At 49.6% G+C, this 27,501-nt stretch overlaps 1 protein-coding gene across 1 annotated transcript in view; it reads right to left on the reverse strand.

Moving 5' to 3' along the window:
- Window positions 1-1,241: 1,241 nt before the first annotated feature.
- The window catches only part of CDYL2 (chromodomain Y like 2), a 165,578-nt gene continuing 139,318 nt past the window's right edge, over window positions 1,242-27,501 (reverse strand). The window contains exons 4-7 of the mRNA XM_045076333.1: window positions 21,577-21,749; window positions 14,827-15,037; window positions 10,005-10,148; window positions 1,242-7,359 (exon numbers count right to left, since the gene is read on the reverse strand). Of these exons, the coding sequence (XP_044932268.1) occupies window positions 7,201-7,359; window positions 10,005-10,148; window positions 14,827-15,037; window positions 21,577-21,749 (687 nt within the window). The 3' untranslated portion in view covers window positions 1,242-7,200. The remainder of the gene's footprint in view (window positions 7,360-10,004; window positions 10,149-14,826; window positions 15,038-21,576; window positions 21,750-27,501) is intronic.

Consider the following 27,501-nt stretch of genomic DNA (forward strand, 5'->3'; position numbering starts at 1 on the left):
GCTTACTCACTACCCTGGTGAATCATTTAATTGTTGCTATTGATGTCGGACCAGATGTGAGTCCCAGCCCCATCTCTGTTCTTTATTGCCTCTCACTGTTGGTGAAGGGGCTCTTGAGCAGAATGTCCCCTCAAAGTCGGCCCGTGAGGGGCGGTCCAAGGAACAAGGTTTGTCTTATACACGTCAAACTAGGAACCTCTGAAAAGCCTCTGTCGGGCTGCTGGAAGGACCAGAGGCAGTTAGAAGTGAAGGACTCTCCAGGTGTGACCTTGACCACGTAGGATGGAGTCAAGACCTTTCAGAAAGGGCAAAGAGGTGCACAAAGCAACGATGGGGACGATGATGACACCAGAAACAGAAAGAGAAAGGGCAGGAAGGCCAGCAGAGGGAAGATCCTGGTCTCCAGCCGAGTCTGGCTGGCCCACAGGGACCGAAAGGTGACCCAAAGGAAAATGAGCAATTCCTAGTGCACCCCCTTCTCCACTCTGAGGCGTTCACAATCGGGCAGGAAGGTGTTCCCTCTGGTTCTGCACCGGGGACGATCTGAGAATCCCGGCAGGATTACCCACCTTTCCCACATTCCTAGACCCAGAGCCCCTTTGAGAGAGGGACTATCTGAGTAACCTCTGCCTGTTAGCACCTGAGCAGGCTCTGAGACAGAACAGGAGGCTCAATACTGCTGCTGGATAGACAGACAGATGTTGACCTTGTGCAAACCCCTTTCCCAGAATCCTGTTGCCATGAACTCACAAAAAACTTCTTCCTTCCAATGTCGCTGGAGCCAGGCCTTGGAAGCCAGAGGACCCCCCTCCGTGTGTCTCTCCTAAGAGCTGTGTTGTGAAGATCGAAGCAACAAGATCCTGTGTGTGAAAGGCTTTTACACAACTCCACAGTGACAAATACTGTGGTTAGCCAAGTATGGCAGCCAGGGTCGTGCCAGGTCAAGCTCTACGGGGGGTTATCTTTGGTGAGGAGGCAGCCCTGTGCAAGTAACCTTCCACCTACCAGGGAAGGGATGAATGCTTATACCAACCCCCCTGAAAAAGAGTTCCCTGGGTGCCCCCATTCTACAGTCCTCTGGGGTCATGCTCTTGTCGCACAGTGGCGACCAGCCCAAACCCCTGAAGCCTCAAGTCACGAACGCAGACACCACCTAGACGCATCAACCCCCTGGGGGCCCAGAAGCTTCTCTGTTCAGAAACCACAGGTTTGTGACTTTTATGGACACAAGCAAATGCAGATGAAGTTTCAACCTTTTTATTCAAAGCAGCTTCTCACAATGTATAAATACTGCATATTAGCACACATGAAAAATACAACTTCTAAGGCACCCAGAAATGTGTTCATACACGTTACAGGACCATTCACAAAGAGAGTGTACGATTTGCTCTAGACAGTCAGCATTTGATAAGTCAGAAGATTATTATCCCTCAGTACTGCACCCAGTCTCGGGAAATATTTACAACGTGGTGAGAAAGGGTCAGCTGTACCTGCTTTTATGATTCTATGAAGTACTCATACTTACAAATATTCAGAACTAGTTAAAGACTCTCCCATGATAACCTGGCAAAAGAAAAAGAGTAGCCTAATTTGCAAAGGTCTCCTTGGATTTTGGTGTGTGTGCAACACCCACGATCAAATCCACACACTCCCAGGGTGGGCTGGGTAAGTTTTTGGTAGCCTGCTTCATTATCAGAAGTTTGGTAATAAGCCTTACCACTAGAACACCACTGCTTCAGCATCAATCATTTCTCAACCAGTTAACAGATGGGTGGTTTCATCATGAATGAAAAATAGAGCATCCCTTGGTGTGAGAATTGAGGGAAATTCTTCTCATGCCAAACAGGAATTGGAATGGGTCCATGAAGAACAAAAGGAGGTGGGAATTTAGCAACTGGGGGGTGCTGCTCCGTGTAGACACGTTTAAAACTCACACAGGTCCTACTCAGATGGAACAGTCTACACGGGTCAGGTCATCTGGAAGGTGGCCAGACCTCTACCTTTTCTGATATGGTTAAAGGCTGGGAGTGCACAGCAGAAACCCCCACCTGACAGAGCAACTTTCAGTGGGAGAAACTCATCTTTCAGAGCCTTCTCAAGGTGGTAACAAATCTGTCTGCATGGCCAGCCAGGCTGGTGGAAGTAAGCAGCTTCTGTGGGCCTTAAAGCAATGCACACCTCGGGCTGGATGAGCCCACCGTCTATGAAACACGCACTTTGTTGGATTAATGGAATTCTTTGGTCCTTGGTTTTATGAAAGGCAATATTTTCACAATCCTGTCAACGTGGACATCAGCGAATGACTTCCAGCTGGGACTAATGGCACAGGGACAAACTTAATACCAGATGGAACACTCTATACCCTCCCAACTTCCCGGGGTCCCCTGAAAGAGCGAGCGCCAGCATCAGCTCAGGTGCTGGACCAGTGAGGCATGGTCAGCCCGGACAGACACTAGCTGAGGCTTCAGACCAGACCTCAGTTCTTTGGGCTGCGCACACACTGTAGACCTGGGAAGCCAATCTCCACCCTGGCAGTAGACTTTACTTACTAGAGATGCACTCAGATAACCTGACATTAGCCACACGACAGCCCTGGTCTCCAGTCATCCTGAAAGCAATAGGAAGGAGAATCAGCTGGTAGCTAGGGAAGTGTGACCAACTAAAAGGAATCATCATTTTTTTTTTAAATCTAAGTCCAAACCCTAGCTGGTTTTATTAGATCCCAGACACAGTGGGTGCACCACCGACAAGCCCCGTGACTTAGACTCACTACAACAGCCCTGGGTGAACAGCCTCAGCTGACGTGATGTTCTTCATCTAGTCTGCCTTTGCCCTGCTAAACTCAGGTTTAAGTATGGCTTCACACACATAGTTCATTGATAAGACACTCAGGACACATAGGAATGCTGATTACGTAACTGAAATTGACTTCAGATTGTCTACACAGCAAGACTCACACGTAAACTTTGTTAACACCTCTCAAGGAGTGCTGACCTCAGCCAGGCTGGCCGGTACCAGGTCATCCACGAGGGACCCGGGGTCAACTGCCAAGGTCAGGAGCAGGAAATGCCATTTGTTCAGAACAAATGGTGGACCAGCAGCCCTCCCTGTGACCATGTCTAAACCATGCGAATAGTACAAAGAGGGCTCCAGAAAACCTGCCCTTGGTCCATTCATATGACCAAAGACAATCACCAAGCTGCCTACCTGGCTCCTGCTGCCGTCAGCTCAACCAAACTCTTCCCATCAGCCATGACTCACAGACTGCATTGAGTCCATCAACATGGCTTATGTTGCTTGGAAGAAACAACAACCCGTATTACCCTTTTATTTTTCTTTTTTTTTCTTTTTTTTTTCTTTTTTTTCTTTTTTTGCAACAAGCTTAAGGCTCTGTTCACAGACTCTATCAACTGCCACACAGTGAGACTTCATGGGGAGGTCCTCAACTACATACGTAGTTGCAAAGGTTGGAAATTTTACTGATCCTAATGGTAAGGCTTATCCACAAATTCAATACATTTTCAAATTATACTTCAAACTCAATTACTCTGACAAAAAGAAAATTAACCTGTTCTCCAACCACGTAAGATCAGTAGATTCTAATGAAAAAATAAAATAAATCCCATTGGCACCAAACCAGTATGCTATTTTTTAAAAGAACAAGTGATGTTAATGGAAAAGATTGCCCAAAACGCATATCCTAACTTACCACAGAAATACAAAAGTTTATATTCTGAAAATATATACTGTATTAAAGTCTGTAAGCATTTCAACCAAAATTTGCAGAAATAACTGAGCAACACTTGTCTACAACAAAAATATACATGCAAGACAACCCCCAAATGGTTTCCCTTAAATATCTACAAAGGCAAAGTGTAGATTTTTAAAGATTATACAAAACCATTTACAGAGAATAAAATAAAATACTTAAGAAATCTCATTTAGAGTCTTAAATACTGTGTGTATTAGTAGGAGCGTCTAAACTAATATGTACAACAGATCTAAGTGTCTGAATACAGAAACACAGAAAAGAAGCAATTCTGCATTTTAAATATTCACTTAGGAAGATTTGAAGATGTTTCTATTTGTTTCTCTTTAAAAAATTTCCACAGAAACTAGATTGGAAAATTGCATGAAAGGGACTCAATTTCAAATTAAAAAAAGTTTACAAAATCTTTTGAACCAACAATTAATGGGAAATGCAATTCAGCATTCAGTCAAGGCTTTTTTCAATGTGGGTATTCAGAGCTGCAGTTGCATTGATCAGAGTCCATTTTGATCATTATTTTTCCATCCTGATACTAAACTTCATATGGAAGAAACATCATCATGCTTCAGAGAGAACATCTCCTAGTTTAATCTATAATGAACAAGTAGAACGTTTTAAATCAGTTCTCTACCACCTTCTCGGAGCTGTCCGATTTCATTCTCAGAGAGTAATTCTTGATGGTCTTTGCCTACAGACATTATTTAAAAGCAGGAAGGAATATGTGGGTACATCATCGTTTGTGTGTGTGGTTTCCGAATGGGGGGCAGCTCTGACCACCTTGGCAAAGTTTGCAGGGTCCTCTTGGAACGGGGCTGCTAACTCCACTGGCCCCATTACAGGACGCTGGGTGCTAATCACCCAGGGCTAGAGCGGGGTGGTGGTGGGGAGTCTAATGCGGGGTATGCAGGACAGCAAAGAGTGGGTTACCTACAAGGTTCCTCCACTGAGGAAGTACCCTCACTTCCCACCCACAGAAGTTCTTCCAACGCCAAGGTGAATTCTGGGCTTGGGCTGCCAAGACCAGGCAGTTCCTCAAAGCCCTGCCCAGGCTCTGGGAAGGGACAGACATAGGGTGGGCTGGAGACAAGGCGGAGTGAAGAGAAGGGAGGAGGGATTCCATGGGTGGGGAGAAGGTGCTGTGACCAAAGACAAAAAGTGAAAGCCTGAGCCCCCTGTTTCGAGAAAGCTCTTAGGGTAAACCCAGACACATCCACAGGTCTGGCATTTTCCATCCCAGGTTGGTTTGCTAAAAGTTACCTGGATTTCATCACCAAATTATCAAGCAACTATCCAGAAAGTAGAGAATTCAGTGATGCAATCTACCCGGCAGCAAGCAGATTTAACCTACTTTTGTCCAATTTGTGGAACATCTTCCTTGAACTGACTGTGTAGAAACCACCAAAACATAGACCGTCTTTCAAAACACCTCCTGTTATAACCAGAACCTACAAATTAACAGCAGGAATTCTATCCTAGTAACAGTTTCACATTCTTACCCTATCGTTGGAGATCCTTCCAATGGGGAAGGATCATAAGGAGAGGGGCTTTCTAGAGAGAGAGCCAAGGCCGTCTTAGGGATCGCACCCAGATGAATGTCACATTTCACTGTCTACAGGACCACGTGTCCAGCCTTACTGTAGACACTCAACCTGCTCTTCTAACACAGGGCAGATGGAAAACTGTGGCAACAGCCTCCCCACAACCATGCCCAGCATTCCCTGCTCCACTCACTGTCTCCAACAAGGGCCAAGACAGGCTGGCGACCACACAGGGAAGGAGAAGAGGGAGGCAAAGAGGCCTCTGAGAATACTCAGGGGCTGCGACGGACACGGAACCACCCCACCACTCTTAGGATCTGCTGACCCCCAGGAGGGTTGAGCCTCATGCAGAACACGCTCCTGTCATTCCTCTGCTCCAAACCCGAGGTCTACCTTTCTCTTCCTCAACTCAAACCATCAAACCAACCCCCACCCCTTCTCTGCAGCTGATTCATGGACTTTGGGATGATGGTCTAAATTCAGATGCTGGGGTCCCCCATGCAGCCCAGGGGCCCTGGGACAGGAGACCTCATCCCTGGTTATTTCTCCCTGATGTAAGTAAATGACTAGAATAAAGATCGTCTTTGCCTCTAGACATGTAATGATTGAGACGTACTGACGGCTCAGCAGAGTGGGAGCTCTTCCCTGACCTCATATGGAAGGCCAAAACCAGACAAAGTGGTCCACATGGAAGAAATGGATTCTGAAATCCAAGTTCAGACATTTGCCCCAAAGACAAAAGGCTCACTCTAGACAATATGCAATCCCTAGGCAGGACCCGTTAGCTCTTCCTGACGTCATGAATTTGGGACTGGGTATATCTCAGGACCATTCAGGTTGGAGGCCCCTTTATTTCCTTCAAGGAGGCAGAGGTGAAGGGAAAACTCTCCCATAATTTCTCCTAAGAATGGGTATTCAATTATTATGGAATAATAAAATGTCTGAGAACCATTTTACGTGAGGAGGATCTGGTGCAGAGCTATTCCTTTTATCCACAGGGTTCCTTCCATTTACATCTCTCCGGATTTTATTTCTGCGTGGTTCATTGCTAGAATGCACCAAACAGCATGAACCTTGTATGGGATTTGGTCCAGGGCAGTATGAAAATAATATCTGTGCCAACGACAGATATCATAATATATAAACAAAAATAAATAAATTAAATAAGTTTGATTAAAGAAAAAAATTTCCTAGTATTTCATGTTTTTGTAAAACTAGCTTTACATATAATACACATAAATTATCAGAATTTCCACTTACATTGTTTTAAAAATAGATATTTAACAAAAACATTCCTAAACGTACAATATCTGGGTTTGCAAATCACTCAATTGGGTTTTAAGACCAAGCCCTAAAAGTCACACAGATTTGCATCAGAGAGAAGACTGAGGCTCGCTCTATACAACCGTTTTGCTCGGCGGTCTGGAAATTCCCTAAGTTGATCGTCCCCTGTCACCGGACCTGCACTTAACCAGAGAGAGCCTTATAGCCAAGTCTCCAAAGCAGAGGCACTGTGTAGACACAGCCTGAGTCAGAAGGAAGGGGAAAACTGACCTTCCCCTTCCTGGACCGGGATGGTGCATTTCAGCGAGTGGGGTGAGGACAACAGCGTCTGGCAGAGGCCTGGGAAGATATAGCCCTCGATAGCTCTCTGGCCAGTGCAGGGGCGGGGGTGGGGCGGGGAGCCACGGGGGAGGCCGAGTGTGCTGCGTTTCCCATCTGTTATACGAAATCAAACCAATGCGGAGCAACCAAAGGACAGGAGGAAATGGACACAAGAGAGACACCTTGACGAGCTCCCTAGCCGGCGCACACCGTGCTCGGCTTTCGGAAGCGCAGGGCCAGGCTGGAAGTCCGGTGCCCTCGAGCGCTGGGGTGGGTGGGCAGGGCTCTTCAGACTTCGTAAATCTTGTCCTGCAGGTAGCTGAACAGGGAGTCCAGGCCCTTGGAGGAGCTCCACAGCTGCTTGAGCATGAGGCATTCTTTCTCGTTCACACCTTCCAGCACAGACTTCAGGAAGCTCCGAACGAGGCATTTCGACTCTTCCAACACCTGAAGGGAAACGCATAAGCCTCGTTAGCCAGCCCCAGGGGCTCTGCTCCAGAAGAACGGACTTGGCCTAGGAGGCACCAGCTCACCTTCCGAAGTCCAAAGCCACAGGAGACTGCCTGCTGTCTTCTAGAACTTGCCAGGCCCGTGTCCCCAGCAATGCCAGGAATGGGCTTCCAGGCATGCCAAGGGGTTGAGGCCTCGGTCCCCGGCATGGCGGAGTGGGGCCCGTGTTACCCCCGACCACAAGAGTTTTGTCCTGGACCGAAGGGTGACATAAACTCAGAATCATTTTCTATGGGCGTCATGCAAAAGTTTGGGAAGCAACGCTTTCACCTCCCATGCTTCACTCTGATGACCTGCGCCACGGTGACAATGAGGCCTAACTTAGGACGGGTGGCATCACAGAGTAAGAGAACGGAGTGATGGCCGTCAGAGTAGCCAGAGGACTTACCCCACCAAGAGTGCCTCTTGCTTGGGCTTTAGCAGTAAGAGCAGCAGCAAGAACGCCGGCCATCACTGCAGTCGGGAAGATGAAAAATTGCAGTAATTGCGGTGGCGACAGCAGTAATAACGCTGCGGTATCACAGCAGCAGTAACGCTGGGAACGTCAGTAACGTGGTGGGGATGATACTAGAGTATTACGGCAGCAACACCGCAACAAGAGCAGTGATATTAGGGGCATGGCAGTAATAATGTAGCCACAGTAAAAATCATCCCACGCACGAGGAACAGCAAGGGACTGATCGCAGTGACGGCGGGACTGATCGCAGTGACAGCAGCGCTGCTGCAGAAGGAGAAGCACTTTCCCTGCCCTCTTTCCTTCCGTCCTCACGGGAGTCCCACACGGAGGCGGTGTTTTTATCTGCACGCTACGGCCAAGGGCGTGAGCTCCGAGGAGAAAGGCGCCCGTGCTGCTCGGCATGTGTGGCTGACCTGGCTGGGGAGAGGGGCGCTGCCCTGCTCTGCCGCAGACGCTGGGTGGGGGACACTGAGGCACCCGAGCATCCTCCATCCTCCCACTGGCCTCCAGCCCCTCTGCCGACGTCAAGGCTTCGCTTCACGCTCTCCCAAGGTGTTCTCAAGCGGAAAACGTAAGACAAGGGCTCCCTGGCTCCTGCACGCCAGAACGAAGCTGGGCTCTTCCTCCTCGGCCTGGGCTGGCAGCCAAGGGGAGTGAGAATGGGCCGGCAGACCAAGGTCACGTCCCGCCTCACAAGAGGTGCCCCAAAGAACACCGGCTCCCAGGTCGCAGAGTCCTTTCTCGAGCGACTCACCCCAAAGCTCCTGAAGTCACCACTGTAGACAGCAAAGACTGCCTTGCAGTGTTTCTTCTACAGCTGGCTCGCCTGAGCACCCGCACTGCCCAAACACCAGACTCCTCGATGGAGCTTTGAGGCCTTTCTCCTGCCTTCCTTTTCAACGTGAATGTCCCTCCCACCACCACGGGCCATGGCCGGAACTCCCCAGAGTTTTCGCGCTCACGTGCCCTCAGCTTAGAACGTCTGCGGGCTTCTCTGTGCAGCTGATCCTAGGCTCACCAACCGTCTCTGTTCGCCCAGGGCCAGGGGGAGTCCCAGACGTGGGATTCCCAGTGCTAAAAGCAGGAGAGTCCCAAGCAAAGTGGGACGAGTGGGTCACAGCAGTTAGCAGGAAGATGAAAAGACAGTCCTCGTACAGAGATCGGCAGAGCTCGTGGCTCATAATACGTGATCACCGACGGCAGGCCCGTCACCTCTCCATCACCATCAGCATCCCAGGCACGGTCAGGTTTCCTGGGGGTGGAGCTTACACACAGTAGGTGCCCAGTCCAGGCTGATGAGGCAAACTGGGAGAGGCATTGGCAGGTGGAGGTGGCGGGGAGGGGCAGAGACATGGCAGCGGGGACATTGCGGGTAGGGGTTTAGCGCAGACAGAGAGAAGGGACACTCACGGGTCTGACCCCATAAATCCAGCCCAGCACGTCCCTGACTTCAAAGCACAGACAGAGACACCCCCCAACACCCCAACACTATTCTCCCAAGTCACCTTTCTCATTTCCTAGACCAGCCCTGCGGCTCCAGGAGCGGCCTTTGCTCCCCCTTCCGACAGGATTTCCCACACCGCGCCCAGAGTGACTTTCGGAGATAAAATCGACACTTAATTAAAATCTGGCGCCTCCGCAGCGGCGTTTTTATTTATCCATGTTCCGATGTGCCTTCGGAGTCAAACGGCGATGCTCACATGTGCTGCACACTCGGTGGGTGGAAATGAAATGTGAGGTCGGCGTGCCCTGGTTTCTCTCATCTCCAGGATGGTTTAACACCCTTTGTCCTCATGTGCCTTTGTTTCTCATATTCTTTGAAAACTACAGATGTTTTGTGCTTCTGTGTGTGTCTGTCTGGGACTTTCTTTTAAGGCAACGTGCTCTACCCCAGGGTGTAAATCTCTTCTGTGAGGTTTTCAGGCTGGCCATGTCGGGGGAATCTCTATGAATGCCGACTGTTCGTCCCCGGATGTAAGCTCTCGGCCCCGAGAGGAGGCATTTATGGTCTTACACACACCCTGCATGACCTTTGGCAAGTCAGTTGGTCCCTCTCAGCCTCATTACCCTCATCTGTAAAATGGGTCTGTTGCAAGGACAAGCACACAAAGACACAGGAACTCACCACTGCGCTGCAGGAGGCCATCTCCTTGACCCGCAGCATGACCTCCTGGCTGAACGTGGTTGGCCAGAAGACCTGGGACACAAGTCCCCGGCTGCACGCCTCCTGGGCGGTGAGCTTCCGCCCACAGAACAGCATCTCGTTGGCCTGAAAAAAGCAAAGGCAGGGGAAGGCTGAGAGCCCAGAGTGCCTCGCACGTCTGTTAGCAAGGCCTGGGCTTGCCGTGTGTCACTGTCCTGCTTCCCTAATTTCAGCTCTCAACTGGGGGGTCAGGTAAGCTTTGGTACCTACCTACAAACATCTGTGTCCAGGTGCATCTTCCTGAGCAGAGGGCCCACGGCTTTCCTCAAATTCCCAAAGGAAGCCGCATATTGACTGGGTGCGTCTGCCCAACAACCCTCCCCACATCCGGCAGCAGACCCACAAGACGTACACTTCTGTGCTGACACTCCAGCCATGACAACGGGTCCACAGAGGAACAGATATGTGCCCTGGGTGATAAAGCTCTCCGTGAGGCTTCCCAGCTAGAGGCGATGGCCAAAACGCACTCTCTGGCTGGCTGCATGCGGAAGTCAGGGAGTCCGTGGTCCCCCACGGCTGTGTTTCCACTCTTTGGAGAGGTGGGTCCATAAAGAGAGGAGGGATGGAGAACAGGTTTCCTGACTGAGCTGGATTGTGGGACCCCAGCATCCCCAAAGAAGGTTCCACTTCTGCAAGGGCAAGTTATGGCAACCACTGAATTCCTTTCTTCCCGTGTGAAGCCCGTTAAAAGTGTCTCCATCCCTGGAAGCCAGAAAGGTCCTCACGACTACCACACACCAATGCAGAGAGCCGCATCTCTGCTGGTGGCCCAGGGCTGTGCACATCTCTGCCCAGGTGTGAAGGGTGAAAACAGCCCCCGACCCGACCACCTCCTGCCCCGACTTCTGCGGTTTCCTCCACACCCCACTCCCCAGAGAATTTTCGTTTGCTTTGTACTTCACAGCTGTCATGCATGCCCTGGGATGAGCCTGACGGATAAGACAGACCAGTGCAGTCACCACTAAAACTTGCCAAGTGACTTTCCTGCTGATAATTAGGGTATAATGGTCACCACCGTGGGATGGAGTCCCTATGTCCTTCAGGATAAATCCCCACCTTACGGCGGCAGCCACTCCCTTCCCCGACCTGCCGTCCATCTGCTGCCCCTCTGTGCTGGGCCGCTCCTGATCCATGTGGACATGCCAGGCTCTCTCGGCTGCTGGATCTCTGTGTCTGTTTTCCCCTTTGTTCTCGCTGTCACTGATGGGTCATGATGACCCAAAGGACAATCCTTCATGCCAGAGCAGAGATATTTGTCAGGCTGGTAATGAGCCTACAGCATGCATTTGGCTGGAGGTTTGAAGACAAATCTCTGTCATATACTTATTTAGAAACACCTCTGTCTCGGGAAGGAGAAGCAAAAGGAAGGAGCAGAACACAAGGAGCCGAACAGGACACACTTGGCAAGAACATGTCTCCGTCAGCAACATTCTTGGAGTTTCAGAAATGATTGAAATAATAGAGAGACAGAAAAAGATAAGACTGGACACTAGACACATTTTTGCCACCACAAAGGACAGGGAGGAACGGGAGTGGCACTGACTCTGGGCAGAGCACGGTGGCCGAGATCAAAAGGGAAAGTGTTTGCTTCCCGGGCTCCCTGCCTGCCTCATTTTTCCGCCATTGGTGAGACTGTGAGCAGCCTCGAGCAGCCCCAACCCCAAGTCCCAGAATCCGAATGCCCCCCCCCCAATCCCAGCTGCGGGCCCTGCTGCGGAGACAAGGTGGTGCTGGTGGGTGTGAGGCTGCCGGTGGTCTCCACAGATCACATGGTTTCTCTTCCTGTTTCATGCTACCCTCAGAGTGACAAAGCCCACATGGAAGGGGTGGAATGGGGATTCTCATTCCTCCAGACTCACTCAGGAGGCACCCCTGCTGGGAGCGTTCTCTAACCACCCCTGAATCTTATCCCAGTGCAGCGGTAGGGCTGCTGGCATAGGAACCCCCCTCCCCTGGTGGGAAGGCCAAGGTTTACAGGATGAGGGTAGAGAAAAGCACAGATCAGACACTCTTGCTCTGCCTTCTGCTTTGGCCTGAGACCCTATGCAAATCTCTTGCCTCTCTGAGTCTGTTTATTCATCTCTAAAGTGGGTACGAGTTACCACCTGGGAGGATCCAGTGAGATAACAAAAGAGCAGGGAAACACCACACCAGCCATGCATCAGTGCCCACGGGCGGGACTGTGAAGGATGGCTTCCCTGCTACTCATCTTTGTACTTCCAAGCAGGTAAGTAATGCCTGTTGCCTACTGGGATCTCACTTAGGTTTGTGGGCTCAAAGAAGGAGCGACATCTTCCAGAATTTCCTCTCAATTCTCCATGCCTCAGTTTATCTGTAAAATGGAGAGCAAGAGGACCCATCCTTGCAGATGCTCAGAAGAGTGATGAGACCATCCTGTGGAAAGTGCCCAGTGAAATGGCCAGGAGGTAGGAGGTGACCAGTACAAGCTTAGAGAAGCTTGCTGGGATAACCCGCTCAATCCTTGGTCATCAGAGTGCCCATGCGGTTTTAGTGTGTAATGCAACACAGGGGACACATTTTTCAGAACGGGTATCTCAAAGAGACATCAGGGAGCGTCAAAATGATTGCGCATCCCTGTGCAGAATCTCAGAACCAGCCACACTTTAGTGAGGACTCCCTAAGTCCCGGTGCACCTGGCACCTGAGGGTTTCACTCACTGACCTCAGCCTGCGGTGTGGAGAAGGAGAATCTTGGGAATCTTAAGGGCAGAAGGAGGCACTGAACTCAGTCGGCTGTGTCAGGAGAGCAGGCGGCGACTGTGCTGACCCCACGGGCCTTCAGGATCACCTGGGAGTTACCTTTTGGAGTTGGGGGTGTGAATGTCAAGGCCAGAGACCACATAGGAAACGGAACAAGAAGGGCGGGGTCATTAAAACACACTTGAGTTGTTCCTTGGGCGCCTGGGTGGCTCAGTGGGTTGAGCCGCTGCCTTCGGCTCAGGTCATGATCTCAGGGTCCTGGGATCGAGTCCCGCATCGGGCTCTCTGCTCAGCAGGGAGCCTGCTTCCTCCCTCTCTCTCTGCCTGCCTCTCTGCCTACTTGTAATTTCTCTCTGTCAAATAAATAAATAAAATCTTTAAAAAAAAAAAAAACACACACTTGAGTTGTTCCAAAGAGCCCAAATTCAAACCACAAGACCCATCTAAGGCTTTGCCAGAAACAAACATAAATTACTGGAGGGCCAAGGAGAAGTAAGGAATGATGAGGATGGAGGAAAGAGTTTCCAGGAGCATCTGTCACAGCAGAGCAAGCAAACGGTGTCAGAGCTAACAGGAGGTTCAGCAAACAGGAGGTCACAGCTGTCCCTCGCAATGGAAGGTGACAGGTTTCTTCTTCAATACTATAGCAGCGACACCTACACGTGGGTGCTGGAACTCTCTAGAACTGGTCTGCAGGAGGCACCCTTAGAGGGACAGGCTGTTACAATAAGATGCAAATTGATTTCAGACAATACTGTCTTTCAGAGACCCTCAATTTCAGACTCACTCCTCGGATGTAGGTCCTACTTTACAACCTACTGGTAAAGAGCACAGGCTCCAAAACTAGATAATCGGTGTTCTGATCCCATGACTGCCATTCCCACTGTGTGACCCTGGACAACTCACCCTCTCTGAGCCTCAGTCTCCAATCTGTCAAGTGGGCTAACAACTATCCTACCTTCCTGGGCTGTAGGAGGACGCCCTGAGTTAACGGCTCCCAGGCACTGGCCATGGTGTGTGCTTTACAAGTGGCCCCTGACCACTCACCCCTGGCTGCTGGTCCAGAATCTACAGTGGACTCCACCATTTGCTCAAATACCACTCTGACGGCTCACTGACACATGACACAGCAAGTTCCTTAACTTCTCCAGTTTAGCTTGCCATCTGTGTCATGGAGACCATAACACAGGTTCTCTAGGTGGGACTGCCTGTGATTACCAAAGCCCTTCCTGCTTCTGGGACACTCAGCAAGACTACACTTCCCAGCCTCCCTTGCAGGTGGGTGTGGCCACACCCCTGAATCTTGGCCGATGAAATGGGAGTGGGGGTGAAGATGCCCCTTGCAGGCCTGGCCCAGGAAAACCTCCAGGCTCTCTCTTCGTGTCCACTCACTGGAAGCAAAGGCAGGTCTACCAGATGGAAGATGCCTGGGCCGCCCGCCCCTGACCCCAGGCAGTGTGGACAGCTACTACATCTACACTGGACTGCGGCAGAATGAGAAAGAAATTTTTGCTGTTTGGACCCTAGGATTGCGGGATTGTTTGCTATAGCAGACGGTTCCTCTTAGTATCAGGTTGTTGTGAAGAATATATGAGATAACGAAGGCAAAGTTTGCTTAAGTAAACAAACCGAACTTAGTTTAGTTAGCTTAAACTATTATGTGCTTTAACTAGTTCAGTGCTTAATTAAGTAAACTAACTGAATTATGTTAACTTAGGGGAACAAAGTACACGTTTGATAGTGAACATCCCATCATGCTCTCGACCCTTGGCCACACCTGCCACTGGCATCTGGTACCCGTGGTTGAAGGCTCTAAGATTAGCCTGACCTCATCCCAGGTCCCCTGGAAAGGGCAGAGGAAGTAGAGACACTCAGCAGCTTCCTTCCACAGGGCGGGTGCACCCCAGGGCTCCCTATTCATATGAAGGGCCATATCCCAAATCCAGGAAAGAGAAGGGGTCATGTTGGGACCCAAAGCCACTTCTCCCAGAGAGGGATCTTGCCTGAGGAACGAAGGGGCTTACCAGTGCGACGCCCAGGATCTGGGGGAAGGTGTATGAGGAGCAGCCAGCAGGCGTGAGGCGGATGGTGGCATAGGGGGTCTGAAACCAGGCCTTCTCACTGGCCCACACGATGTCGCAGAGGGGCAAGATGGAGGCACCCAGGCCCAGCGCAGGCCCATTGATCGCAACAACGATAGGCTTCTTAAACTGGATAAAGGCCTTCACAAAGTCCCTGGGAGAAAAGAGAAGACCTCTTTAACAGGTGGGCAGGCCTGCTGAGACCTATTTGACACCCTTTAATCTGCGGGGGCTGACATAAGTTTCCGTGGGCTGTGGAGCACCCTCAGGTCATTGAAGGTAAGTGGGTACCAGGCAAGTGCCGCCTTCTCCTGAACACTGAGTCAACGAGCTGCAGCCACAGGCATGGCACACCCGGTGGTCAGCGGCACGTTTTCTGAAAGAGATCTGTGGGGTGACCACATCATGTCCCACTTTGTCCAGATGGGCCCAGGTCATGCCCATTTCCCACTACTGCACCCAGTTACCACTCTCTGGATCCCAACAAATTGTAAATATCCTAAGGAAGGCAACCTGAACATCAAGGTTCAGAGCCAAAAGGAGAACCAAAAAGGAAGGCGTTACAAGGAGGCATATTTGGACACAAGGAGAGAAAGAATGTTCTAACAGCACTGGCTGAAGGTGGAATGGCTGTTGGGAAGTGTGAACGCCTCGCTGTGGGAGGTATTTTAATTTCGGCTGGATGACCACTTTGGGTGATGTTGTAGAGGGAATTCAAGCTTCAGGTGATGGGCACAGGTGATATTTAACCTTTCTTTTAATCCTAGGATTCTTTGATGCTGAATCTCCCAAAGGGTCGCCAGACTTATCAAAGGTGGTTCTAGAACACTGACAGGGATCCAGTGGTTGTGGTGGCTTCAACCAAAACTGGGGAAGGACACAGACCTCCCTTGGAGGCGTGAGGCATCTGGGACCATGGCTCTGGGATTAGGAGACATTTTATCCCCCTTCCCTTCCTCATCACACAAAATCCCAGTGTGCATCTGTACCCCTTAACCAGAGCCAACTCTACTTTCTTTGCCCTGGAATGCTTTTCACTTCTCCCATAGCTGCTATCTAAGATCCATAAAATGTTGATACTCATCTGGACATGGAGGAAAGATCCAAGATGTCTAGTAAAGCCCACATTCTTCATTATTCTCGGGTGGAAGATTGGGAACTACCAAGAACTCACAAGAATAAAATCCATACTCCCAGCTGTGACCTTGGTCTGCTGCTTCTTACATCCCCAGGCTCATCTCTTGACTCCCTTAAGTCTGCTCAAAATGCATGAGCTGCACAGGCCTTCTGAGAGTTCTTAGAAAACACCACTATTACAATTAGCAATTATCCTAATTATTTCCTTGCTTACTTTTTTTTTTGGATTTTCCTTCCTCTTCAGCTCCTTGCAGAAACACTCAGGTCTGCCTTGTGTGTGGCTTGGTGTCCATGCCTACTGGAGCTCACCCTCAGTAAGTAAGTGCTGGTTAAAGGAGTCTTCCAGAATGAGAGTGAAGACTGCAGATGTGTAACACGGATTCACTTGCCACTTGCCACTTTCCCTTCCCTCCTCTTCCTGAGTCTACTGCTGGAGCACAGTTTCCCGCCTCCCTCACAGTTGGCTGTTGGCCAAGGAACTGAGCACTGACCAATGGAATGTGAGTGAAACCTATGCTCACTTCTACCCCTGAGCAGGAAATCTCCCACTGTGCAGCCTGAAAACCCTTTCACCTTGATGGGCCTGGCCATCTCGGAGGGCCTGTGCTGAGCCACAAGACGGAGGGAGTCTGGGTTCTTGAGTCACCCTTGGAGGACAGCCATGGGCTAATCGGTAGTATCCATTTTAGGTTCCCAAACGTAAGAAATAAATTTCTATCACAACTGAGCCATTACATGTACATTACATGTACTCAGGGGTCATTCGTTACAGCAGCTGGTACTTCACTCATACAAATATCCCACTGATTTATCCCTTCTCAGCTGTTGCCATTCCCTCGCAAGCCTTACGCAAACATGTGGGCATCATGGTGATACGCTGGGGCAGATTCCCCTGGGAGAAGTCTGGGGTGGGGGGTGTCTCACGACCTGCGCATTGTCATGCAAGAATGCACCCTTCCCCAGGCGTGAGGCAGCCTGTCTCCTGACTCCAATGGGGTGTTTGTGAGCGAAAGGCAGAGCTCTCTCAGCACTGCCGGCCCGGTCACAGCTGACCACCAAAAGGACACTGCTGGACTCTGGCACCATGACCCCTTGATTCCCGGTTTTCCAGGGGCCCATTTCCTGGCCTGACTTCCTAACTTCATGGCCTCAGTCACGGGCCTTAACATCAACTTTTTACCACCAAATGCAATATGGAGCCCGTACCGCACATCGTGCTTCTTGGCAGGGTCCTTGGAACCACATGGTCTGAGGGACTTGGGGCCAACATTCCACCTCTAAACCCCTTCATACAGTTCCGGGATGTTGCATCTCTGAGCTGGAAAGGACTTCAGGGGTGGTCAAGCCAAATCTTCCACTCAGTGCAGGACTCCCAGCATTTGAGGCCACGCCATCCTCCAGCCATTGAGGAATACTTCCAGTAAAGACAGTCCTTCCTGTCAGGACGCCTCCCTGCTGTGGACCGCATGAGGACCTCTCTGACACTCCCACTCTGTGCCAATCTCCACAGAGCAGGCCTCCAGGAATTCACCTCTGCCCATACAATGTTATGGGAGCAGACAGTTCCAGAGCCCAGAACCTTCCCTCTGTGGTCTCCAACCTGAATGCTGTGCAGAGCAATCTCACATCCCGAGGAGGGCTAAGGAGACCAAGTGTGCCCAGCTCCACCCCTGCACCCCAACACCATCGTGTTTTGGTCCAAGCTGCCTTGTGGGCTCATGTCCCGGATATGAAAATGCAATGCACAGACCACTCTCCCATCCTCTTCCTCTCACTCAAGCAGAAGGTCTCTATCACAAGAGCCCAGTGGACACAGAAGCAAACAGGATATTGCATTACAGACACTGCCGCTCAGATATCTGATCCTGACTGGGGTGGTGGGACAGTGGGGGGCGGGGAGCAGAGGGCCTGTCATCTTCTTTAGCATCAAAGTCCATCATGCGGACTCTGGTCCCTGCAGCTTCCTCTACATAGCCCGAGCCCTGTGCTCTCTGCCTGCCTGCGTGTTGGGCAGCTCCGATGTGGCAGCAGGAGCAAGAACTCTGGAGTCACGGCTCCACTCTGTCCCTAACTAGTAGTGAGATCTTGGACAAGTTACTCACTCTCTGGAATCCCATTTTCCTCCCTGTCAAATGGGAAAGTCAATGATTTGTCCTCATGGGGCCAAATGGGAATTCAAGGAGACAGTGCTTGGCACGCAGGAGCCCTCAGTCATGACTACTTATAATATTATAGTCAGTGCACCTGCTGGGGAGGGCAAACGCTCTCAGTCCATTCTCAGTGGTTGGCGATCTACCCTCCAGGCCCAGAGGGGCATTAGGAAGCAATAATCTGCATACGGGGATGTCTGGATTCCACCTGGAGCCACAGGCTACCTATTTCCTCTACCCAGAGCACCGGGGTACAGCTCTCCCACCGCCGAAGCCCACAGCCAAGTCAGCCAGTACGAGACCTCTGAGCTCCAGATACACATGCTGGTGGTCATCCTGGGGCCGTCAGAGGGGTGCTCCTGAAGCCCACTCCGCAGTCAGAGCAGGCTTAGCTAGAACCTGTGGCTGGACGTAAGAGAACTGGCAATGAAAATAATTCCTTACACCGGTCCCAAGTCCTGACTGTGTGCTGGGTATGACCAAGTTTTTCACACGGGTTAGCCGATTAATCTTCCTCACCAGACCACCCCATCACCTGTGAGTTCAGGGGAGGGCAGCCTCTCTTGCAGGATGGGGCTGACAGCTTTGTTTGGGTCCTGGACAGAAGCCTGTGCTGAATGAATCATCTGAGCTCTTCTCACATCTGCTAGTTCATTCAACAAACATCTGCAGAGCGAACACGGTGTACTGGGTCACGTGTGTGCATGTTTTCTCGAGGAAACGAGGCAGATGGGGAGGGAGCGGTGCTGGGGGTGCTGTGGCAGGCCGTGCAGTGTACCCCGAGCCTGGAGGTCAGCCCAGACGAGAGCACACATGTCCCCAGGGAACCACAAGGGCTGTCTGTGGGTTATAAGGTTCTGTGGCCAAAGTATGTTTCAGCCACGCTAGACTTTGAACAAAGTTCTTTCACAAGACACTTCTCAGGCTGCAAATATGTTCCTATGCCTGGAAAATCTGCAGAAGCAGGGACAGAACTTGCAGCGTGGCCCAGAGTAATTTAGGGACAGTGCCCTTCACTCAGGATGCTTCTCTGGAAATCTGCAGAACACTCTCTGGAAAATGCTTCTCTGCCACCTTGTGTCCCAAACTCTGGAGTGTGGCCGCTGGGGAAAGCACTCCGAATCTGGTGAAGTTGGAGCCTCCCCCGGGACTTGGCGATGATGGGCACGGTACATTTTCTGACCCCGTGGGCACTCTTCGCTAGAGGGGCGTGCTGTATGTGCCCCCATCTGGCCCGTGAAGCTGCTCATCCATCTTTGTTCCTTCTAGCATGGGAGAACTACTGAGGGAACTTCAAGAGCAAAGACAAGCTGGCAGCACCCCCACACTTCCTGATTCGGAGATTTCCGGGGCTGTCAAGCAGCTGGGTTTTAGAAAAGTGGCCTGTGGATTCTCTGTGCTATTGGGGCTGTGAACCGCTGGTCTAGGGGGCACCCCCCGACCCTCCCCCGATGTTGTTGCAGGCTCATGAATTAGAAACTTCCACTCCCTTTGAACACTGGAAAGAACTCCCTCTGCTGCCACCCCCTCTATTCTGCCTAAGAGAAACTCGCCTTCCTATGAGATAGCAAATGTCTCAAATCCCACTGGCTGTGTTTCTCAAGACGTTAGCTAATGCATTCAGCATCTCCTCAAATCTGGGGCTTCTAGAAATCCAGCTAATGCTTCCGCTGAAATCCGTTAACCACATGACGGCTACAGCCAAGGCTTTTCTTAGGCCACAGAGATGGGCGCCCCATCCCTGATGGTCCTCCAAATGAAGGAAGCTTACTGGGGACCCTGTTGCTCCACCCCCCCCAACCCTGTGATGAGGCAGCTGTTAAAAAGCACAGCTGAGTCCAAACAGAGGATAAACCGCTGTGGACATGGCCAGGGCTGTCTGTGGCCAGGAAGCTTGGGAGCAGCACACAGCCACGATGCCTTTTCTAGTAACAGTGCTCAGCCTTTTTGTGTCTCTGTGGGGCAAGAATTCTGCACTGGGAAGCACACCCGTGTTTTGAAGCCTACTTCCCTGGATGCTTCTCCCTGAAGAGGGGACTTGGAACTCCACCTGTTAGAGCAACCTCACGTCATCTCTTGGAGACTGCATCCCGTGGGAGGCTCCCACGGCCACATGACAATCAGCACCCACGTAACACTGCCAGGCACAGTGAGACGGGACTCCCAGAGAAGCCCTCACATGAGGCGTGAGGCTCCAAGACACCACATGGAGAAGTGTTCCTTTCCGAGAAACCAGATGGCGTTACCACACTGGGACTCTTGTTGGAGCTTGGAGCAAGGTTCAGCAGCAAGCCTGAGCCCTTCCCAGGGTGGAGGCTGAGCGACAGCCCTTGCTGGAAATAACACGCACTTGCTTTTCATAAATATATACAATGGAAGAATATTACTCAGCCCTCAGAAAGGATGAATACCCACCATTTGCATCGACATGGACGGGACTGGAGATTATGCTGAGTGAAGTAAATCAAGCAGAGAAAGACAATTATCATATGGTTTCACTTATTTGCAGAACATAAGGAATAGCATGGAGGACATTCGGAGAAAGAAGGGAAAACTGAAGGGGGAAATCACAGGGGAGATGAACCATGAGAGACTATGGACTCTGAGAGACAAACTGAGGGTTTTAGAGGAGAGGGGATGGGGAGGAGGAATGGGTGAGCCCAGTAATGGGTATTAAGGAGGGCACGGATGGATGGCACGGAGCACTGGGTGTCATTTACAAGCAATGAATCATGGAACGCTACATCAAAGACTAATGAGGGACCGTATGGTGACTAACATAACATAATAAAAAATAAAAAATTAATTAACAAATTGATCAAAATAAATTTAAAATGATAAAATAAATCTGTAAATACTGGGGAAATAACTACCCTTCAGGGTCCCAAAAGAGATACCAATTGTTGGGTCAGATATCAGCCCCAGGATCCCAACTTTTGTCCCAAAGGCAGCAAGAGAGGAGGAAGCACTCCCTACCCTGCTGGGTCTGCAAATGCACAGATGCCCAGGGTAACCTTCCATCCTCTTCCCAGTGTGGAGCCATGTCAGCCTCAAGACACAGGAACACCCTAACCCTAACCTGGGTATTACAAGATGCTGGGCTTAATATAAAGAAATAAAATCTCTTTTTGATCAAGAGAATAAAGTGGGATCTAACCTAGAGGACAAAGGCACCCTAGTTTTGGCAGAAAAATACAGGATGCCCAATTAAAATCCCAATTCCAGATGAAAAACAAATAAATTTTTAGTATAAGTATATCCCAAATGTTGCATGGGATAGACTTATGATAACAAAATTTCTTTGTTGTTTGAAATTCAAATTTAACTGAGCAACCTGTATTTTTATGTGCTACATTTCACAAGAAGGAAGCAGGTCCCAAAGCGTCCAAACATGAGCAGAGCTTACCTGATGGCTTCTGAAATCCGGGTACTCTCCTTTCTCCGGTCACTGGACAACCGGCCAATTAGGTAGGAGTAATCTAGGCCACTGCAGAATACGCTGCCCACTGCACTGAGCAGCAGAAGTTTGCTGTCATCCGTGGCTGCATTGCACAGTGCTCGCCGGACCTCCTTCATGATCTGTGGGCAGAGATGGATTGGCAGGAATGTTAACTATCTACCTATAGGCCAGCGGCTTTCAGCCCTCAAGCCTGCATCTTCTCTTCCTCTGCAGGAAGATCCTCCTGGATTCAAGCCACATCCAGACTAAGCAAAGAAACACCAAAACCAGAGCTCCCCTGCAGCATCCCCAAAGCAGGCAGAGTGCTAAGAAGGTGGCAGTGAGGTCACTGGCCTCAGACTTGGGAAGCGTGGCCTGGAGCCATGTAATCCTGGGTAAATCTCTGCAAATCTTCTTCCAGCATTTGCATGTTTAGCCCTTTTCAAGATGTGGGGAAAAAATTTCTGTGCACAGCCCAGGTGAGGTATGTTAGCCTTCTCTAGAAGGCCAGGTTCAATTATACTCTTGCTCATCCTAATTCAACTAAGACTTTTGCATGGTTTGTGGGTAGTATGTGGGAAGGGGGCTTTGGCATCAGAACTCCTAAAATTTTCCAGGTGCCAAGGAAGACAACCATCAAACACAGATTTTGTACCCAGCTCAACTATCATCCAAAAGCAAGGGTAAAATGTAGAGGTTTTCAGCAAAAGAATCTTCACCACTCTTAGACCCTTGCTGAGAGAATTTAAAAAGGATACACTTCAGAAAGAAGAAAACTATATTCAGAAAGAAAAAGGGGACATTCATGGAGTAACAGCCAACAAAGAAACATGGCGAATGTGCTGACAAATCAATATAAGAATGACTATAAAATCATCAGACTGATAATGACCGACCAAGGCTGAAGGTCTGCACAAGTGTAGAACTGCGGTCTAGGCGGTAATAGCGCGTCAGATGAGAGAAGGAATGATGACCACATGCCGAAGTTCTAGGTCTGGGCGTGGTGGAGAGGTGACAAGATGACGTTTAGGCTTCACTCTGTGTCCAGAACTTAAGGATAGCTTCTTAAATGTACATGGATTACAATGACTGGGAAGGGGATTAAAACAAAGAAAGTTCAATCACTCAGTCTAACAGAAGTAAGGGGAGGAGGGAAAAATAAGTGAATAAGAGCAGAAACGGCATGGTAAGAGAAAATAAGGCATGCACTTGCCTGTGTGGAGCTGAGAGTCCAACTGGGGAGACAATAAGTGAACAGGCTTTTAAGGGATCGTTATTAATTTTTCAATCGACATTATCATAGGGTACAATGGGAAACTATTATGGGAACTGTGTTTTTAAAATTATACTTTTTAAAGAACCCATTTATTAAGCACTTGGAGGTGCCAGGGATTGCAGCAGGAAACTTCCACATATTTTACTCCAAACAAAAATATATATAAGAGGGAATGTGGTATCCCAATCTCACAGGTAATATAGGGGAGACTCAGGGAAGTGGCATGGAGCTGCCTGAGGTCAGCAGCAAGAGGCAGAGCCATGATATGCATCTCACCCCCAAATCCCTTCTCTTTCCGCCACTCTGTATTGTAGGATGACTTAAATAAATGGGTGAATTTTAGTGGGGGGAAAAAACAGGGCTGGATATCACTTTGAATGGAGAATCTCCCAGCCTGTGCTCTGTGAGCATGGCAGAGGCACCTTCCATTCTACCAGGGCATAAGCCACAGATTCATTTTGAACAACAAAAGAGCCAAGAGGCCACTATCGTGTGGGTCCTTTAATCCATCTGCCTCCAGAAATAGACACACTCTGAACAATCCACGACTCTATTTCTCTGAGAGGCAAATAAAAGAAAAGCACGCTGTTAAGACATGAGCTGCCGTTCCACATGCGACACAGAGTGGCCTCTCTCTCTCTGAGGTCACACTGACTTGTCAATTAGTAAAGACAAAATCAAACAAAACAGCCACCTCCTTTATGAATTAAATGGAAAGTAAATCTGTTTCATTCATGCGAGCAAAGTATAAACTATATATTTATATTTTTTTTAATGTAAAGAAAGTCGTGTCTAGTTAGTATAGCTTTCCTTTGCTTTTCTCGAGTTGATGATCCAATTGGGACTCCTGGCTGAGGTTCTGCCTCCTTAAAGGACTCCAAATTGCATTACGTACTTGGTTTGTTTAAAGCAAAACGTTCTAAAATGATTACTCTCTTGCTTCCTTAAACTCCTCAGCTGCACCCACGGAACCACCTCTCCATGGTCACGTGCTGGGCTGTAACAGACCGGCGCCCTCAGAAGCTCCTGGGGAATGCCTCTGTAACACATGGTCCAAGACTGCTACGCATTCTGAAGCCCTAAATATGTTCTTGAGATTTACTGCCCTTGTCAGACACGTGCTAGCTGCCACTTGCTCCAGATGTCAGCATCTGCTAGAGAAAGCATGCTCTCCCCGCCCCCTACCCAGCCCCACGACTTCTATCTTCTGATCTGCCATGGGTTGGAAACAGCGAGACCAAATTCATTAGAAGTGGGCTGAAAGGGGGAGTAGACCAGAGTCCCTCTCTCTATTGCATCTTTACTTGCTGAAATCAGCAACCCAGGGCCTATCTCACCTGTGACTACCTTCCCGAATGTTCTCCCAAATATCTCTGACTAAATGCCAACTCCTGCCTCTCCCAACACCCCACGTGTCCCTGCTATGACACTTGAGACAAGCCCCCTTGTAGAATGTGAGCGTTCTTGCCTCGCCCTACCTCCTGCTTGACAATGATCCCTCCCTGGGAGTCATACCCCTGTGGCATCGCCTGCCGGTGAGTGTAGAAGAGACTTCATGACTCATGCCTAACCACAAGGTAAGGCAAGACGGACAGGATGTCCTGTTCAAGAGGAGACTGGGATACAAAAAGACACGGCTTGTCTTGGATGTCCGCTTTTGTTCTCTCTCCTCCTTGGAGCTCTCAGTCTGGGGAAGCAGACCATGTTGTGAGGAGCCCATACAGAGAAGACAGAAGGCAGGGCACTGATGTGTCTGGCCAGTGAGGACGACCAGCAGCCACTTGGGTGAGCCTGGAAGTTCATCCTCTCCCACTGAGCCTTCAGCTGACACTGCGGCCCAGGCTACATGCCTTGACTGTGAGAGACCCCGAGCCAGACGCATCCAACTAAGTCGTGCCCAGATTCCTGACCCACTGAAACTGTGAGATAACATTCATTGTTTAAGATTCTAAGTTTAGGAAAATTTATTATGCAGGAATAGAAAACAAATACAATTCTTTAAAGACTAAAACAGATGAGTCTTCTACTTATCTGTATAACCCTTCTAATACCTAGTCCAGAACCTCACACATAAAAAAATTTAATAAATGTTTGTTGATTAGAATGACTGGCACAGTGTTTACCTCCTCAACAAGTTTACAGTGTAGTGGGAGGAATCAGACGGATTATCACACAAATACATGTACATTAACAACTGTAGCAAGTTCCAGAAGGGAGGGGTGTGTAGTGCTAGGAAAGCTCCTCTGAGGCGGATGTAACCTGGGCAGGGAGCTGAGGGGTGGTGAGGGATCTCGTGGAAGTGATGGTTGAGCTGAGACCTGAATGAAGTGCAAGGCCACTAGGCAAGGATGTTTCAGTCAGAAGTACAGGTATATGGTGTATGCAAAGGCCTGGGGCAGGTGTGAGCATGACAGAAAGTCAGGCTGACAGAGGACAGGAGAAGAGAAGGTGGACATGTGGTACAAGGCAAGGAGGCTTGCAGAGGTGGGCAGGTCAGAATATGCCAGTGTCGCCAGCCACACGAACAGTTTTGATTCTTAATCAGAGCAACTAAGACTCACCAACATATGTGAAGTGTGTGCAAACGTGTGTGTGTGTGCGCACGCATGTGTAGAAGGGGTGGCTTGATCAGATTTGTATTCCTGGCAGGTCACTCTGCCCCCCCCCCCGAAGACAACGGATTACAGGTAGAAAAGCTAAAAGAGCAGGCTTGTTAGCAAGTTGTTACACCAATACAATCCAGACAGAATATAATGGTCCTGATGGAAACAGAGAGAAGAAAACCTATGAGTGGGCTCTTCAAGAATGAAAGTTAATATGCCTTGGGGGTGGTGTGCATACAGTTGGGTATGATCAAGAGGGTATGAGGTGTGACTCCCACATGTCTGGCGTGCTCCCTCAGATAGTGGTGGGACAGTGGGGGTACAGTTCACAGAGGCTGGGAGCACTGCACAAAACTGGGAGTTGAGAGAGGCCTTGGGGTCTGCTCCTAATGAGGAAGTGGATGGGCTTTTCATCACCAACATTTTGAGCAATCTATTTTGCTGCTTCTTTCCTAAAGGGGCATTTTCATTATTTTCCTGGTTCTTTGCTATACTCCAGACAGGAGCAATATTACAACACACCCGCTAGCCTCAGAATCTAGTTAACACACCCAGTAATGTATGAATTTCTGCCCATGAGGCCAATCCAACCAATGTCCCAGATACAACTAGAAAAATAAAGTCAATTATGACATGCAGGGTGGCCTTGTCCCAGTTACTCCTTGAGTAACTGAGTCTGCTGGATGCTATGACATCACCTCTGCTTCATCTTCACAATGATGGGAACACTTACTGAACACTTCCCACGTGCCAGGCATTCTGCAAGCCTCCGGGCAGACATTATCTCTCATCCCACAAGCAAGATATACTATAACTTGTAGGGATGAGGATGCTCAAAGAGGCCAGGTCACCTCCCAAGGCGAGCTGGTGGAGGCAGAATTTGAACCTAGTCCACTAGACTCCAAAATCCATACTCCTCTGCTAACACCACCTCTTCTTTTCTTTGGGATCTTTCTTTCAGGGCTGCTCTGCCCAGCTGGCCTTCTTTTCTATAGAGTCAGTCCATTCCCGTCATCCAAACAGCCAAGAACACCAAACCAGTATTTTTTTTTTCCATTCCTCCCATTCTGTTTCTGACAGACACCAATTAGGAATGGAACCCCTAATTCACCAAGCCCTCATCTATGGAGTTGAGAACCTGTGCACCTGATATCAGCTGGAGATCCCGCCTCTTCCGTGCTGAATAGGCAACAGTTAACACATAAAGCTACTCCAAAGAGACAGGATGAACTGGGAGACTCCACGTTTATTCGATTTATTGAAGGAAAATGCTGTGCCTTTTAAAAGCATGCTTTCAGAAAGCAGTGAAGTAGGAAAAAAATCTAAGAGGAGTCGGTCTCGTGCAGATGTTTCACGATGAGCTTAAAATAACAAGGCTTTCAGGTGTACAGACATGCGAAGGGCAGCCTCTGGGGTAAACCACCGAGGTCTGCACAGCAGAGAGCTCTAAAGTGGTTTCTGACTGTGCAAGAGAGAGACCTCAAAACACCATGCGTGGAGGAGGGGCAGCAGGTGGCCAGCAGCCAAACAAACTGCAAAGGATTTAGCTACATCTCTTGCCCTATGGCCGTCATTCCAGGCCAGGCATTAGGCTGAGTGTGAGAAACAATACGGTGGGCACAAGTGGCAAAATTCCTGCCCACTGAAGCTGACGGGACCCTAGGCCTAGTTCTCTAAACCTGCATGGTCTCATCTATAAGAAGATCATAAGGACCCTCCATTGGGAGGGCCCTGGGGGAAGGAAATGGGTAAATGGCAAACACAAAACACAAAGGGCTGCTGGTAGCCGGCACAGTCACGGCGGTCATCACTTACTATTCCACCACCCGGTGGCAGGTCGGTCTAGTTGGAGAAGTCTTCTTGGATGAGTCTTTTCCCACATTAGCACCATCAAGAATCTCTTTAAAATATTCATCATTTCTTCACTGCTCCCCCTCAGCACCCCAGATCTTAAATGGTGCTGTCTATGCAATGGCATTAAGTATTCACTGTCTCCCCGTTGTGTTCACTTAA

The sequence above is a fragment of the Mustela putorius genome, unplaced genomic scaffold (genome assembly GCF_011764305.1).
Source record: "Mustela putorius furo isolate JIRA1106 unplaced genomic scaffold, ASM1176430v1.1 tig00000174_pilon_pilon_pilon, whole genome shotgun sequence".
Taxonomy (NCBI): domain Eukaryota; kingdom Metazoa; phylum Chordata; class Mammalia; order Carnivora; family Mustelidae; genus Mustela; species Mustela putorius.